The 17,855-nt window shown below is 39.1% G+C and overlaps 1 protein-coding gene across 3 annotated transcripts; it reads left to right on the top strand.

The window, feature by feature from the left end:
- Positions 1-91: 91 nt before the first annotated feature.
- Positions 92-16,288, top strand: LOC132696233 (sorting nexin-13-like). Of its 3 annotated transcripts, XM_060660953.1 has the most exons (12): positions 92-378; positions 432-755; positions 805-1,046; positions 1,101-1,229; positions 1,281-1,453; positions 1,508-1,624; positions 4,526-5,357; positions 7,121-7,263; positions 9,906-10,124; positions 11,358-11,525; positions 11,589-11,803; positions 15,838-16,287. In XM_060660953.1, exons 1-12 carry the CDS (start codon positions 266-268, stop codon positions 16,160-16,162), a joined length of 3,000 nt encoding a protein of 999 aa, XP_060516936.1. In that variant the 5' UTR covers positions 92-265; the 3' UTR covers positions 16,163-16,287. The 3 variants fall into 3 exon arrangements, with proteins under 3 accessions (XP_060516936.1, XP_060516935.1, XP_060516934.1); XM_060660952.1 differs by having other exon boundaries at positions 457-755; positions 805-1,229; positions 15,838-16,288; XM_060660951.1 differs by having other exon boundaries at positions 805-1,229.
- Positions 16,289-17,855: the final 1,567 nt, after the last annotated feature.

Here is a 17,855-nt window from a genome sequence, read left to right as displayed (position 1 = left end):
TCTATTTCCGTGTATACAAACTCCAACATCAAAGCGGTGAACGAATGGTCGTTGTAATCTTGCCCAAGGTTCAGTCGGTTCGTGGATGAAACTAACCCATTGATACTTTGTGGTAAATTCCAACCTTCAAATTGGATGTAATGTTTACAATTTTGATAAAAAAATATGTTTTTCTCCGACTTGCCGAGTATTATCAGACCTAATTCGACGACAGAAAGGTCAACGCGAAAAATGTTTACTTAAATTCGTTCTCGAACACAATAAAATGGCATTCTCGTCGCTCGGATGGATTTCTCTGATTGTTTTCTTGTTTTTTTCTACTTTCGGGGCGTATCTCCTCGCGCTCAGTGTCAGTACTTTAACAGTCTTTTTGGTGGGGTACGTGATATTTATTCGCCAATTATATCCCCTCACCTTTCGCCGTATTTTAGAATGTTTTCCTTTTTGTACTTAAAGTTGGGAAACGTCGAACAGTTTTACGTAAAATGCGCGGGCAATCCGCTGACGAACGTGTCTTCATCGAAAGGCGGCTTGAACGCGATCCGAAACGTGGTTTCCGGTCCGAAAGAACCCCAGAAAAGGGACAGCAGGGTTACCGGCAGCGACCTAATTGACAAATCCCTACAGGATATTTTGGGTTACATCGTTAGGGATTATATCGAGCCGTGGTACAATTTAATATCGGCGAACGCGGAATTCACGGATTCCGCCGTGAGACACACGGCGCAATCGTTCGCCATAAACATTTCAAACAGGTGAATACTCGGCCTTGTTACGGTTTTGAGGTTAGAAGCTTTTTCCTAGGGTGAAGGAGATCGATTGGATACCGTACTTAACCCAAAGGTTAGTAGATGACGCGGCCTCGCACTTGAGGCTGTTTAAACAAGCCAGGACGAAGATGAAACAACAAGAGAGCCTAGCGGAACACGCCAGGCAATCCCAGATGAGAGATGTCCGAATGTCGCCTAAACGGACCATGCATAAACGAAACAAAAGCGAGACGGACGTGTCCTGGTACATCGGGAGAAATAGTGACTTAAAACGAGGTAAATATGGTATAGTTCCTTGTGTTTATTCAGGGAATGACACTCGGTTTGGAGATTCGGCCAAAGCGACGGGCGTTTCGAAAAAACCCACGCTCGAGGAGCATTTTTTCGAGCTCGAGTGCCAAATGGAGAAAAATTTAGTATGTAGGGACGTCGTTTGTATGGATAAGTGCACTGAAGAAGGTACGTTCGAACGCGACCGGTCCCTTATAAATCTTCGAGGGTGTTTTTTAGAGTTTTTGAGCGAGCTAGTGGAAATCTTACTGTACGTCTTGCTGCCTGATGAGGATTTCCAGTGCAAGGTGCTGCGATACATGCTACGCGACGTTTTCGCCAACGGAGTGCTGCGCCCCCTTTTCGATTTGTTTTGCGACCCCGATTACATCAATCAGATCATCATTTGGCTCGTAAGTCTTAAGTCTATGAGCGAGCCGAAGGGCTGCCTGATACGTTTTTTCCAGTGTCTACAGAATTCTAGTCTGTCGAGTGATATTTTCCTTACCGTTCTGAGATTATCCGAGAACTCCGAAGAGCTCAGGAGCGTTAAAGACTTAGTTTGCGACGAGATGCAAAATTTGGTAAGCTTACAGTGAGTAAGGAGAATAAAATTGGGCAAAAAAAAAGGTTCTTATAATTCCACATAGTGGCGTTTTTCGAAAATAAACAAAATCTGGCAACGCCGCTTTTCGTTAGTCGAATTCGAAAACGGGGCAACTCCGCCCCTCCCTAAAGAGACGTTTCCGTTATATTTACTCGAAGACCTATATAAAAAGTAAAAACGACACTACTAAAAACGATTGTTTAAAGGAAACCAATATTAACCAAAATATTGCGTTTTTCCCGTTTTTTTTTTTATGAAGTTACAGGAAGAAATCGAATTTCAATGATACTGTGCGAGGTATAGTGCTTTCGCAATTAAACGGTTTTGACTTAATGACGGCGATTAAAAGTGGCGCCACCAGCAGTCATTAATAAGTAAGTGCTAATTTAAAAAAAAAAATTAGTCTTAATTTCTCAACTGGTGCGTTTTTTTTTTGAAATATGGATTATTATTAGGCAATGGTATACAAAATTATTCTCCCATTTGAGGCGTGCAGTGCAGTGTTCACGAAATATTTGGAAAAACTTGGTTAGCCGTTACTCGGGAAAAATTTTAAGTAAACGTGGCAACTCCGCCTCTGCCTAAACTGACCTTTCAGTTATGCTTCTCCCAAGATCCATTTAACAAAAAAACGAGGCAATTAAAACGAATGGCTATAGGAAACGGACTAATATTAACCAAAATATTACATTTGTCCTGTTTTTTAAAATGAAGTTACAGAAAAAAAAACAATTTTGATTATATTTCGACGATACTGTGCGAGGTATAGTGCTTTCGCAAATAAACGGTTTTTACTTAACGACGGCGATAAAAAGTGGCGCCACCTGCAGCCATAAGTAAGTAGTAGTTATTTTTTAAATTCAGTATTAATTTCTCAATTATCGCGTTGTTGATTAATATTGATTATTATTAGGCAATAGTTAATGCGTTATTTGAAAAAATCTGGTTAACCATTACTGCAGACAATTTCTATGATACTATTAAACCCTTTATAATCATTTCAGATAAAGATGACGACAGCGACTCAGGACTCTATATCGAATAATATAAGTAACATTTTACAAGTTGTTTTGTTGAATTTTTGCATGTCCATAAGTCAATTACTCGCGTTTTAAATCGGTAGGTATTATTTCCTTTGCGCAGAACGGCCCTGAATTATATCTTTTGACGTTGCACAGTTATAAGCCAAAACCAAAACGAAAGTGCCATACAGTTCGCATGTAAACTTTTAATTAAATAATATCGATGCCTATATGGTCCGTGATCGCACGTCTAGAAGCGGTCATAGACTGTAGATTAACATCCGCCATTGTAAAACTGATAAAATATTGTAACTGCGAAGAAAGAAGAAGAAAAAAAGCGTATTCCGATGCAAACGTATGTAATGTTGAAGATATAAACAGTCATTTTGTAAAATCTGTTCCCCGATGGTTATACTACTTACAAAACTTCTGGATTCCTCCTACGTCGGTTGTGGTCGAAAATGTTTTTTTAAATAGTATCAAAATTATGAAGACTGGCGAGTATAGAAACTGGTCTTCGTCACATACGGTCCGTGCCATGCTTGAAACCTAATCGTGTTCGCGGCGTTGCCGCGCGTCTTATGAAATATTTTGTTTTTACAGCGGTATCTGTGATTAGCTTTGCCTTATGTTTATTACTCGCAGCAGACCCTTACCCGTAACCATTCCAGGACCGTCCTAGGAATTTATCTACCTACACTAACAACCGGGATATGAGGGCTGCGTTTTATATTTCGGGTTTTTATAGGGAAGTTTGACATTTTGAGGTTAGGTTTACTCAGGTTTTGGCGAAAGAGTGTGTGCACCATCTAGGACTACTGTTTATCGCTGGTTTTCGGACTTCAGTCGCGGTCGTAGTTTTCTTAAGGATGAATATTGTGAAGGTCGTCCAAAATCGAAATGGCTTCTTCAGAGCTTGACAGTTTCAGTCAGGTTTTCATCTTTTTCAAGCCTCCTAATTAAGATATCGAATGTAGGCACGCTTTGTTCCTCGTATAACTGGTAAATTTTACGCCGTATTATATCTTGATCACTTTCATCTACACTCGAGAAAATGTCAGCATCGCTGCTTTTTTTCCTTGCTGAAATGGGATTATTCACAATTTTCCATACAGTTGATGTTGGAATTTTCGTCAATGTGGCCGTTTCTTCTAAAGATGATTTGCTGGCACCACATTCAATGAGAGTCAAATAAACATTATTTATAACTTTCTTAGTGTCAATAGAATAGTGTTTTCTACATTTGGGCGGGAGCATCTCCTGAGATACACTAGACTCGCACATATTTTGCATAATTCGCACACGATTCAACACACGCTGTATTACATACGAAATAAGAATGATTACTAATAAACGTAGTATATCAAACCAAAGAATATTAAACACAGGTAGGTATAAAATTATTTTCTATTACGGACCACAATTTTACCTGAATTTAAATTCCGAAACTTTAGGTAATAATTTTGTTGCATTGTTTGTTAATGACCACCCTTGGATAATGCCATCCAAAAGCAATTGGTCACTTTCTTGTATCTATGAACACACCATATCCTTTGAATTATAGGTACATAAATTCTTACTTACTTTAATGATCCCTGTCAAATACGCCCGTAGTATATACGAACATATTGCAATTTAGATTAAACTCTTATCACCTGATGTTAAAATCAACGCTTCCATTTATTCCAAAAATTGGATTACGTTTCAAATAAAAGTTTCAAGTTTCTACAAATATTCGTTACGGTCCATCTCAGGCAAGATGCACTTAATGCGGAATAAATATCTGTTAAGGTACTGTAAAATACTTTAAACGTCAACGCAATAAATGCACAATACAATACCTAGAATACTTCCAGCGGTCGAGGGACACGGGCGGCGACAGCGACCTCAGCGTCAAACAGCAGCTGAGCAGCCTGACCTACGTCACGAAACTCATCGACAACAGACTGTTAAAAATAGAAAACGCCCCTTTCGAAGGGCTAGAGGCCGACGATCCGTTGGGAGCCGAAGACGTCGACCTCACCCTCCACCAGATCCTCAAAGATAACCTCGGTCTGTCCCATTTCATGGACTTCGCGACCACCCGCGGCAAACACTGCGACCTCTTCTTCTACCTGAACATCGAGGGCTGGAAGGACTCGGTCAGGAAGGAGCTCGCCGACCTGCGAAACCTCCGGGGCAACCACGAGATGGCGTCGTCGGTCTACAAAGTAATCAGGTCGACGGCATCGGACCTCTACGAGGAGTACCTCGGTTCGAGGGGAGGGGGACGTTCGCACGTCGACGCTGGAGTCGCGCAGATTTTACACTTCAAAATCAGGAACCTGCAGGAAACTCCTAGCGAGCTTTGGTTCGACGAAGTCGAACGCGTCCTGCTTGACAGGATGGAGAGGGAACTCCTGCCGGCGTTCAAACGGAGCAAGTCGTACGTCAAGCTGCTCCACGAGCTCGACTTGGTGCCGCAAGGTGACGAGGAGGGCGAAGGGGCGTTGTCGACTGAGCGCGCGCTCTTGTCGGTCGACTACGCGGCAACCAAGCCGAAACACACGAGGTCGTTCAGTGACGTAGTCGTGTTCGGGTCCGGTCGGGCTGAGGTGGGCGGAGACTCGCGCCAACCCGAAGACGATGACGTCGCGGATCGTTCAAAAAATGGCGACTTTACGATCACCGTCAGCATTATCGAAACAGGTACGACGGGGTGGCGAGGAATAATGAAACCGTTACCGCTTAATTTTGGTGTCAGTTTAGCGTCTTCAGTCTCTTGCATTCCGGAGAAGCCTATTGATCTGCTGGAGATACGAAAAAAAGATTCTTACAAAAGCTACTTGGACTCTTCTGAAGACTTAAAATATTATAATTTTGTTGATACAGGGTGTCCCAAAAGTGTCAGACATATATTTCGACATTTTTGGAATCCTTGGTTAAAATAAAAGTCACCCTCTTAAGCAATTCCTATAGGAATTTTGCATAGTTTAGGCAGCAATTGAGGTTATGTGTTGCTACTGATCCAGGTACTGCGGTTTGACAGATGCGTCTTGCTTAAACAGGGGTCCCAAATAGGTGGTGCCGTTTCGGCGAATTAACAAACTCTCCAGATTTTCAGTTATATTTTTATTCACAATCACACAAAAACACGAAAAAGAGCCTTAAGACTACGTCAAATAAACTCATCAGCAATTGCCGAACACAATCGGGGAAAAAAATTTAATTAATTCTTCTAAATCCGAGAATCCATAGATGTCGCTTACAACCAAACAATCTTAACCCCTCCACCTTTAGCTCCGCTCTCGTCAAACACTATATAAGCAAGTACACACTAGAATGCGAGCCAGTTTCCAGAAGCCAATAACCAAGCCCTTGCCACTTTGTGTGTTCGTTATGAGAAGAACGTCCTCGCTAGAGAAATAAGTAATCCAGCATATTCTAACATCAATACAAACTTTGAGGGCTCTTTTTGGAGGTGCATTGCGATGTTTCCGTTGCGGCGTCAGAGTTCGCATTTTTGTCGATCCACCTGCTAGGAATATAAAATGGTTAATTCCTATCGTGAGGTCTACCAACAACCGGCAACTACCTTTCATACCGTTATAATGGATACATTTTTAATAAAGATACTTTAGTCATTCGAGGCCGTAGTTGTTGACACCTTTCGTCTCTAGGTATTTAAACAACAGGCCGTTGATAAAACAATAATGATCCCAGATCAAAACCCTGATGTATCCCGGATATATAGACTTTTTTTTACCAAGCTTTACCTAACCCATTTAGCACCTTCAGTTATTTTTCTATTACTAAATGAACACAATATATAAACATCACCGACCAACAACAACAACGTTAGAACGAGATTTACCACTCAGGTCTTAATTTTTTACCAATATGTGAGTTAGTCGTTCGCGACAATGTTCACCTTTAGCTCCGCCCCCTTCAAACACTACATAAGCAGGTATCAAGCAGAATGAAAACCAGTCTCGCTTCCGTAATATCGCCAATCTACCTAAGCGATCTACGGGTGATCCGTGATTGCAGTACCCTGATAATATGTCGGAAGCACTCTGCTTTTCTTGCATTTATAGTCTTAACGGGAGTGCTGCTGTTCGAAGATTTTAAGATTAAGGTTTTACTAAGACGTTTTTCGAAGCTGCCTATGTATGGCCAACTCAATCAAGAGGTCCGTCGGGTAATAAACGTCCCATATCTGTTTCCTGTTTTCAGGCCCGTTGTTTTATTCGAATCTTGAAATTCCTTAACAAGTGCCTGTAGATTCTCTGGGTCCCACACTACGTAAGCGCTATTAAGCTGGAAATAGTGGATCTTCTTGGGAATTTGCTCCTCTCATGTTTTACGATAGTAGATCGCGAAAATAAGACTTTCGTTACTGCAATGTTTCGACAGGCTTTTATTATTAAAAAAAAAACTTCATTTTCCTTGCAAACCCGAGGTTGTTGCAGGTATCGTCTGCGAGAAGGGCAAGACATTTGGCATTTACGCGCTGAGAGTGGGCAGACAATACGAAACGGGTTTCTTGGAGGAGTGGCACGTGTACAGACGATACAGCGACTTTTACGACCTGCACGCGCGCGTGAAAGGCAAAGTAAGTAAGACAATATCACGTTTTTACCATTTACAAAACTTCTGGATCGCCCTGTTGTCTTCTCAACTTCTATTATCTTTTTTTTTTTTTTTTTTCCAAAGAAACTTCCACAGGCTACTGTAATGCTTTTTACAAAACTTCTGGCTTCTTCAGAGCTTGAATGAGCTTGAAGTGAATACTTTATTGACTGGAGTTGCGTTTTCTCTAACCACTACCGAATCAGCCGGATGTAGTCGATAATTTCACCGGCAAACTTTTTTTAAATATTTCTTCAAATGTGCCGCGCACCCTGTATAATAGACGAAACCTGAAACTCTCTCTCGACACAATTTACGATACCGATAAAACCAAATCATCCCAAAAACGCAATTTTCACGATCTTTTAAATTTTTTTTGTCCATAATCGACACACCCTGTATGAATGCATGAAGTAAAAGTTACAGCCTCAGATCTCCCACGTTTCCCGGTATATGAATTTTTTCAATAGGGAAAATGGTTTTCGAGAAAATGCTTGTTTTCTGATACCAAGCAGTACATCGTAATAGTAAATGAAGTAATCGCACCTAGATTGAGTGCGAGATATAGTGACTGTCACATGAACTCGGAAAGCGTGGATAATAGACATAAACCGTAAATAATAATTTAGAAACGTTGTATATCATCGAGAAAATGTTTGAAATAAAAGTTATAGCACCGGATCTTCCGCGTCTTTTTATCCATAATTTTTATTTAAAAATCAGAATAATCCAAAAAAAAATCGATTTTTGTTAAAAACTTGTCGAAAGGAGATTCATTCCAGTTTCTAGAGTTCAGATGTGGGAATGGACTTTTGCTTCCGTGCTAAAATTGGAGTTCATAGCTACAATTTTGAAACATTTTTGAATATAGCACAGAAAACTCCAAACACCCTATACAATATGTGAAAACCTGAAGTACTGTCTGCAGTCTATATGGGTTATATAGCCGTATGATATAAACTGATAACCGTCAGTGTCATAAACAGTTACGGTCAATTATCGTTGTAACAGAAACACATTTTTTTTTAATTACCCACGCACCCTGTACATTTTTAAAAAATCGTCAAGAATAAAATTTTTTGCTCCGAATCTCGAGCGTCTTCTGGTTTAAAATTTTTTCGATCGTTTTCGAGAAATGACTTTTTTCTGGATACTGCAAATGCGGTTTTGAAATGTTAAAAAATACTTCCCGACCCCCGAGCCCCCCCAATTTCAATAGGTTCCGTCAAGGGACTAAGATCTATATATGTGTTAATTTTGAAATCGATAGCTGCAAATATCGGACACTCATCGTGTTTCATAGCGATGTACGAAAAGCAGACGAAAATTGCAAAAAAAAGTGGACGCCACTGTCTAATTTTGGCAATTTTTTATACTCTTATGTATCTCGTGGGCCGTTAAAAAGGAGCCAAATATCTGCGCAGTGGCTTAACCCGTTCAGAAGTTATTCGCGTTTTCATGAAGCGTCGACAGAGAACGGAGAACGGACAGACAAAAAAAAAGTTTTGAATTTGACTTCATTTGCTGATGACAGTCAGTTATTTTACTCTTTCGATCCTATGGATTTGCATAACATATTTCTGTATTCTTCTAGGCATAATCTTAACCTAATCTAAGTCTAACATTGAGCAAGTATCCCAAATGTATTTATTAATTACCGGTGAACGTTTGAAAAATGTGAATTGTAATAAAAACCCTGGCGTTAAATTTGATTGTAGGCTTAGATTCGTGGAATGCGTCTCTTTCTTGGGGAAAAAGTCTTGTTTGGTTTTGCGCCATTTATACAGACACAGAACTATCGTTAATTTCAGTGTACGGAAACTTTTAGCTTGTTCTTTCGGTTATGAACTATGGTTTCGTCCTCTATTATATTAAAGACAGCTGTTACAGATTTATTTTCGACTTGCGTAATTTTGATAGGATTTCCCACAAGATCCAGGAACTTAACTGTCCAAAAATGGACAGTACTTTCGAGTACTTTTTGTCGTCCCTGGTTTTCGAAATTATTAGCACATCCAATCCGTCCTACTTACGAGTTAAATTACAGCTTCGTAATGTTCAATCGGTGGCTTTAAGGCACCGCTGCAGACTCTCCCAGCCACAATATCGTTTATCTTTGTTGTAATTTTTAATAGTATATCACATCACATTCAATTAAATTCTTTAAAAATATTTCAGGTTGAAACTGCTCAAATAAATTGATTTTCAATGTTATTCTTTTAATTTTTACTTATAATAACTTTCTATTGTTCTATATTACTATTACAGTTATCTATTATACTACTGTATATTTATATATAACGATATACAACAATAAAAGCAATTTATTATTATAATAATAATTATTATTATTACAGTAGTTTGTGGAGGTGTCTTTGAATAAAAAAATTATGAAGTTTTGGTCGAAGCTCTACTGTCGGTTCCATCTCTACTAGGAGATTCGCCTCTTGGGTTAACACTTTCAGTGTATGTAAAAGCTGGTTAGTCAACCGCAACGGTAGGTAGATGAGTCTTCCGCCTGGATAGTTCGCTTATGACGTCTCTAGTATGGCTTGGCTCATTCAAGCCAAAACTGACTACCTTTTTGCGTACTAAACCCTGGCCTGTCACCACGCACCCTCGCAGTTTCCAGACCTTTCGAAGCTCGCGTTTCCCGGCAAAAAGACGTTCCACAACATGGACCGGGCTGTGCTCGAGCGCAGGATGAAAATGCTCGACCACTACGTCAACGAGTTGACCGGCACTCGCACTCTCGAAACCCACGAAGGCCTGCGGAATCTGCTGTCCTCGTTTTTGGAGCAGGGGGAGTACGACAGGGCGACCGGCGGTCCCATGACGACCACGGTGAGTGATCTTTAGGACATGCCGCCACCATATCCTCATCAATGCAGAGCGGCCTCCGGCATAACAATTTTTATCAAAAAGATAAAAATATTCTTTTTTTTGCACAGTAGAAAATAGGCCGCAAAAATTAGTTAAAATCTGTTAGTAAAAACAAAGAATACAGAAAGTCCAGAATACATGTTTGCCAATAATATACGTTATTAGACGCCGAGACAGAATATCACATAAACTAGTAAAGACGAAATGGTTGAACATGGAGAGCAGAAGAAAACTACATGAAGCCTATTTTTATCGCAAGGTTCTATACTACAAAAGTCCTCAATATCTGTACAGAAGGATTGTGATATAAAACAACACTGTTTGAGCATGGTTTTTCCTTTAATATAGGTAAATTGTATAGTAGTCTTCCTAATAACTTCAAAGCCCTTTTTCGAAAAGTAAAGTTTTTAAGCAAAATAGGATACATTAATAAGTGTGGGGAGAAATAAAAATGATTTTTTTTCTGTTATTGTGCTATCGCTGTCGCCATAAAAAGGAGTTATTTTTCAAAGAAACTTCCACAGGGTACTGTGATGTTTTTTACAAAACTACTGCATTCCTCCTGCGTCGGTTTTCATCCAGTTTCAGTCAAGCTCCGAAGAAGCCAACAGGATGATTGGCGAAACGTCAGCAATTTCGGCTAAGCAAAAACCGACGCAGGAGGAATGCAGAAGTTTTGTAAACAGCAAAAAGAGTTATTGTTTCTCAATCCGTTGGGTTATACGTAGAAAGTGTGGATATACAGGAATAAAGACATATTATTATTATTATTTCTTTTTAAATACAACATACGTCAAAAAATTAAAAATTTTGTCTTGAGGCGAATTGACACTATTGTATCTAAAATCGAATAAAATGGAAAAACTGAGAATGGCAGAAAGCAATATTGTAATGCTAGAAAGTGTGTGTTTTTTTTTAAATAATCCATCTTGCGCATGTAAACAGTAAATAACTCTAATTAATCCGTATAGTACACCAACTGTAGAGACCGTACTTTCTACAAAGCAATTCGAAATCAGATAAAAAATCTCTTACACCTTGACATCAAATTTGTGACTGACAGCATGCGGTGAAACTTTTGTTTGTGCATTTATTTCTCTAGGCCTACTAAGAAAAAATGATTACTGGAAGGATAATATAAATACTTTATTTTAACCGAAATTATGATTCGAGAATGCATTGCGCACTGTTCAGATCAACACGCTGGTTAGTCCGCTGAGGTCGGGCATGAAGTCGATCAAACAAGTGCCGGAGCAGCTGATCAGCACGATGGACGAGATGGTTGGGGGCCTGTCCAAGGTGTTTCACGGTAGGAACGCGAAGCAACACGAAGCGGGCAAAGTAGGCGAGTCGATCGAAGAGGTGTGTGGGGGGGGGGTGGTCTACGCGTCGCGCTAACCTGTTTTCGGATGACCTGTGCTCCAGACCGACGACAACGTGCCGCTGCGCATAATGCTGCTGCTGATGGACGAGGTGTTCGACCTGAAGTCGCGAAACCAGTGGCTGCGCAGGCGCATGGTCACGCTGCTCCGCCAAATACTCAGGACCATGTTCGGTGACATCGTGAACCGTAGAATACTAGACTACGTGTCGCACATCACCAGCCCGAAGAACGTCGCCCATTACCTCCACGTGTTCAAGTAAGTTTCTTCACTTTGGATAACGCTACGGTTTACGAGGTGTGTTCCAAAAAGTAAGGTGACTTTTTTCTTAAATCGTTGAGCTTTGGGAACAGGAAAAAGTCGCATATACGGTGAATATGGAAAAGTTAATCACGAGCAACGATGAGGGAGCAGGTGCATTATCGTGATGCAAAATTCATGAAGTTTTCTTCGTATTGCTGTTCGCAAAAGGCGCCTTACTTCAAGGTAATACTTAAAAAAAAAAACAACTTCCACAGGCGACTCTAATACTATTTACAAAACTTCTGGATTCCTACTATTAACCGAACGCAGGAGGAATTCGGAAGTTTTGTAAATAGTGTTCAAAGTAATACTCTTTATTGAAGAACTCTTGATGTACTACGCCACGATAATAAATTAAAACAGTAAGCAAAGCTTTCGAATTTGATGAAACTGACGTGCTTTTTTCGGTCTTGGCGATTCTGGGTACTTCCATTGGGACGACTGAGCTTTGGTTTCGACGGTAATTTTGTTTAAAAATGGCATGTCTTCAGCCCCTTTCCTGATAGTGATTCTACGTTATTTGAACACCATTTGTTTCACTTCTTCAACGCTTTCATCAGTTAATGCCTTGCTGGGGCGTCCAAAGCGAGGTTCGTCATCGACTTGTTGGAACACCTTATAAACTTTTTTTTTTTTTACTCAAAGTAGATTTACCATATGCCGTTGTCAACATGTCAAGTGTTTTGTATAGCATTTTTTACACAAAATTGTTATGCAAATCCTTTGTTTCACTTGTTTTGGCAGCAGAAAATCGCCGAACACACAAAACACGTCTAACGTTTCTGTCTCAAACTGCAAACTGACTAAAACTGTGGACGTATGTGAGGGACATGTGCACCAACAAAACAAAAAATATATATCGAAAATCGAATGTAGTTAACCCGTTCCAATTACAAAATTCATCTTACTTTTTGAACACACCTCGTATATATTGTTTTTTCACGCAAAAAATGGAGCCTTTTTCCTTCTCTTTTAAGATCTTATTATCAAGGAGGTTATCCATGGAATCCCAGTTGACTGCACTGTCCTCCCAATGGCAGCTTCCATGCCCTCTTTTAGAAGACATGCAGACAAATTTTGAATTAAAAAATATCAATTATTTGCTAAGTTAAAGTTTCAGATGAAATTTTCTTTTTGGTTCTCTTCAACCTACGGTTTAAACATAACAAATAATATACAAAAATTTCTAAGATGTTGACATATTTTACACAGTCGTGGGTATTTGCAAAGCCAATTTTAAGAAGAGTGTTCGAACCTGAATTGATAAACAGTTAATTTTGTTTGCTTCATTTTCATTTGTACTTTTGACGTCAGTATTCTTGGGGAAAATTCGCTCTCGTATTCATCAGGTTCTTTAGAGTTGTTGGGCGGGATTCCAGCGTGATGGGGACATTCCTTGGGATCTGGGATCAAATTATTGTTAGTACCGGTTCTTCTTTTTCTTTTCCTTGTCCGGGCCTTATTGAATTTTTCGAAAGTATACGCGCTTGGCAGCGAAACTTATTGCTACAGAAATGATCAATGTCGGAAAAACTTTATTATTTTTTCTGTTCTCTGTTCTCTGTTGTCTGTTTCTCTGTAGACACGGCATTAATTGGTCATAACTTTCGAGCGCTTTGACCTACGGCATTTATATTTCGCTCCTTTTCAACATTCTACATGACATATAGGTCAATAGAAAATAGCCGCAATCAGACAGCGGCCTCCATCTTTTTTCTTCGATTTTCGATTCTTTTTTGGACAACACGATAAGTGTCCGAAGTTTGAAGCTATCGATATTATATTTGACAAGTGAGTAGCGTTTGGTTCCCTGGGGAGCTCGGGAAGTATTATTAAAAAATTAATAATCGCGTTTCTTTTACATGGTCATATGGCCTATATAAGCAGCTAAACCTTTACATATTGTATTAAGTGCTCAAGATATTACGTGCTATATTAAGAAATATGACAAGTGTCCTAAATTTGCAGATATCCACTTCAAGTTAGGCAGAGGGTTAGTAGTTCACACTAAATCGTTCAAACTGGGCGTATTTAAAAAAAAATAAAAATCGCGTTTGCAACGGTCCTCGAAAAAAAAAACATTTCTCGGATACGATTTGAAATATTGACAAAAAAAATTGAACGAAAAGACGCCCGAGATCCGGATCTAAAAATCATCAAGAATAAGATTTTTTAATAATTTACAGGGCGCGTCAGCAATTTGCAAAAAACTAAAAAATGGCTTCTTCTTTTAAAGATATTTGGCTATAACTAGAAGGCTGTGTTTCTGTTGGCAGTTTCTTTGATATGGTCATATCGGGCGTATAGAGGCGCACAACTTTTCTATTAGTAGGTGCCTTAAATGTGCAGCTATCGACTTCAGATTTGGCAGGAATATAGAACTCTGTACTGTACATTTAAAAATAAAAATTAAAAAAAAAAAAAAGCTGCTTCGCGCTACGAACTTCAATCGATGAAATCGAATTTGGTACAGATGGAATCAGCGTCGAAAAAAAAAAACGTTTTTAATTTTTTGTCTGTCCGTTTCTCTGTTCTCCGCTTCTCTGTAGACGGGGTATTAATTGGCTATAACTTTCGAACGGTTTGCCACACCGCCTTCAAATTTGGCTCCTTTTAGGCAGTCCATGAGACACATAAGGCAATTAAAAATGGCTGGGATCGGATCCCGGCGACCATCTTCTTTTTCCGATTTTCGGCTGTTTTTTGAACATTCCTATGAAACGCGATAAGTGTCCGAAATTTGAAGCTATCCACTTCAAATTTGGCGGGCAAATAGCTTGTGGTCCCTTAACGGAAACGGTGGAAATTGGGCGGCCGGGGGGTCGGCAAGTATTTAAAAAAAATTAAAAACCGCGTTTGCATGGATCTCAGAAAAAAATCATTTCTGTACGAGTTCGAAAAAAATTGCGGATCAAAAGATCCGCAAGACCCACCCAATGCTTTTATTCTTGACATTTTTTAAAAATGTACAGGGTGTGGCCAGTATTCGCATTTCGTTTTTAATGAAAATTTACCGAACTAGAAGACTGCGATTCAGAAGTCAGTTTGTTTTACACCAAAATATAGCTCGTGTAGCTACTTTTGCATTACAGGTTTTTACCGATTGTACAGAGTGTTCGGGATATACCGTGCAAAATTATAAAACGTAATAGGTGCCCTAAATTTGCAGCTACCTACTACAGGTTTGGCAGACAAGCAGAAGTCTAGACCCATTAGCCATTATTACGATCGCCAAAATTCTTTAACCACCAGACGCGGAAGATCCAGATTATATACAGGATTTTTCAGTTATGGAGAAAAATCTAAAAGACCCTGAAAATTGTCCGTTTCCAGAGTAAATTGGTTTAAACAGTGTAATAGGCCACATCGAGAGCAACAATTTTTGTATTTATAGTTTTCGTCTATCCGAGATATTTGAGAAAATCTTTTCGCCCTCAATTTAGACGAGATGTGTGATTTAATGCATGGTTTCAGAAAACAACTAATTTCTCTAAAACTATTTACTCTATTGAAAAAATTCATATACCAGAAAACTTGGGAGATCCAGGGCTATAACCTCTATTTCAAAAATTGTTTGAATTATATACAAGGGGTGTCGTTTATGGGCAAAAAAATCTAAAACATCCTAAAAATTTCCGTTTTTGTGGGTAAATTATAGTTGATAAATGAAAAACTGCTAAAGATGCGATAAATTGATTTGAACAGTGTCGTAAACTGTGTCGAGAGAGAGAGTGTCAGGTTTCGTCAATTATACAGGGCGCGCGAGATAGTATTTGTACAAATTTTTATATTTAACCAAGTTTGCCCTAACTTTGAAGTTCGACGAGACTTTAAGGACGCTTTATACAATACGTCCCTTTACCACAAGAAACCGCGAGCTTCTTCTTTTTAAAATAAAAAGCTGCTTCGCGCTACGCGCTACGAACTTGCCCCGCCCAGCGACGATTTTTCGAAATCAATGTTGTTGTTATCGCGAGTCACGATTTCAGGCAGTCTTTCTGGCCGAACGGGGTGCGCATCGAGCGCAAAACCGAACGGTCTTCAGGTACGAAGAACAGGACGAGGGTGGCAGCCAAAGCGGCCCTGCTCGCGTCGCTGTCCGACGAACTGAAGCACATCATCGGATCTGAGACGAGTCGTCGCGGTCTGCTCACCGTTTTCGAGCTGTTTCAACGTCCAGTGCTCAACCGACGTCTCATCTACGTCCTGGTCGAGGGCATGGTGTGCACTTTGTTCCCCGAGAAAGACATGGCGTCCCTGTTCCGGAAACTGCACTCGAGATCGAAACGTAGCGCTGTGAACGTCGCCACGTGAACACTATCCTTGGCCAAAGATTTTCCTCTCGACTCGAGTTTTGTGATACCTGCACTTACTCCGATCTATGCGCACTAGATTATTTATTTATTTCGATATATTTTGCAAATAAACGTATTCTTTTACGGGTCGCATTTATTTTACCCCCGAACATCACTAGCGCCACCGTGAGCTACGAGACGAACTAATAGCCCGATGACATTAGCAGGGAATCGGTAAAATTGCGTGGTCGCATATTTATTTACGTTTGAAAAGTTAGATCGATGTTTTCTTTGATTAAATAAAACTGCAAAATACGTATTACGAACAAATTCTAACTAAACACTAGTTCGTTCCCTTTTCATCGACGCTTATAAAGGATTTTGTGGCTCCTAAAAGAATATTTACATCAATTTACATTTAAGATAACTTATCTCAGTAAGTATGACATTGTGGAAACAAACTTAAAAACAAAAAATGTATAAGTATATATTTTATTTATAGTATTTTTAGTATTTATAGTATTTTGCGTTGTGCCAGGAGAGTAACCAAGTTTATTTTTTTAAATTGGCTGCTATCAATATTTTTGATTTTGAGTATTTTTTTGTCCTAACATAGCTTACGAAATTTTGAGTCGCTTTTGATGAAAATGAAATTGGGAATTTTCATTATGGATCCATGGAATTTAATGCTTTGAGCCTTTTACTATCAAAAAGTGTTCTTTCTAATTAACAAAAACTCAATTATTTTAAGAATTAGGTCCCAAACCCAATAAAAGTGCCACATACACACTTTTATGGGCTTTCTTATACACAGCTTTTATTACAAAAATTGGTAGTTTAAAAATTATGGCCAACTTTCTGTAACAATTCATGAATTATATATTAAACATCTAACTGGACATTAGTTACTAAAATTCAATATAAGCAATACAAGTAAATAGAACTTATTACTAATTACAAAACATTTTCTACATAGTCTTCATTTTTGGCAATATAAGTGGTATATATGGTTTTAATTTTAGCAGTAGCGTTTCTTTCAAACGGCACAAGAAAAATAAGTCGTAACTCAATTTCTTTACAGGCACAGTACTCGGGTTATTCTGATGTAATTCGCCTTCATCTTTTAATCAGATCGATTTTACTGCTTCATAATACGGGCCTTAATCTAACCTTACTACAATTTGACATTGCATGGTTCTACTGCGCCGACTCCTGTAATTTTCTAAAACAAACAGACCCCTCCCATGCTCTTTTTGATCTGTGACTGATTTTGGAACAAAATTCACACAGATATCCTAATTTTATACGCAAAAAGATTAAGATGTGATTTTTGAAATACTGTTTAAAATATTGACTAACCCAGTTGGTTGTCACTGTCTGCTGCCGATAACGTTTTTTATCTTGCGTCAATGAAATCAAAGGCGGTAATGGAAAAACCTGCCAACTGTTATCCTCGACTAACTTATGACCACTTATTCGCTTAGGTACATATTAAATATGAACTTTCACAGAAAAAAAGTCCATTTACAAACATCAGAATGGGATAACGTTAAAAAGCAAATGTCAAAAATTCTATTACCAATATTTCCAGGGCATCAGTTGGTCAGGCGTGTTTCACTCTCTCATCCTGGTTGTGATGCATAATGCAATTTAATGTCGGCGGTGGGCGAGTGTCCATAATATACTTGCCCAATCAAATCATGGAACAAGTG

This window comes from Cylas formicarius, unplaced genomic scaffold, assembly GCF_029955315.1.
Source record: "Cylas formicarius isolate icCylForm1 unplaced genomic scaffold, icCylForm1.1 PGA_scaffold_1__22_contigs__length_36826433, whole genome shotgun sequence".
Taxonomy (NCBI): Eukaryota; Metazoa; Arthropoda; class Insecta; order Coleoptera; family Brentidae; genus Cylas; species Cylas formicarius.
Note: the sequence above shows the minus strand (reverse complement) of the source record. Positions and strands in the feature narration are given on the sequence as shown.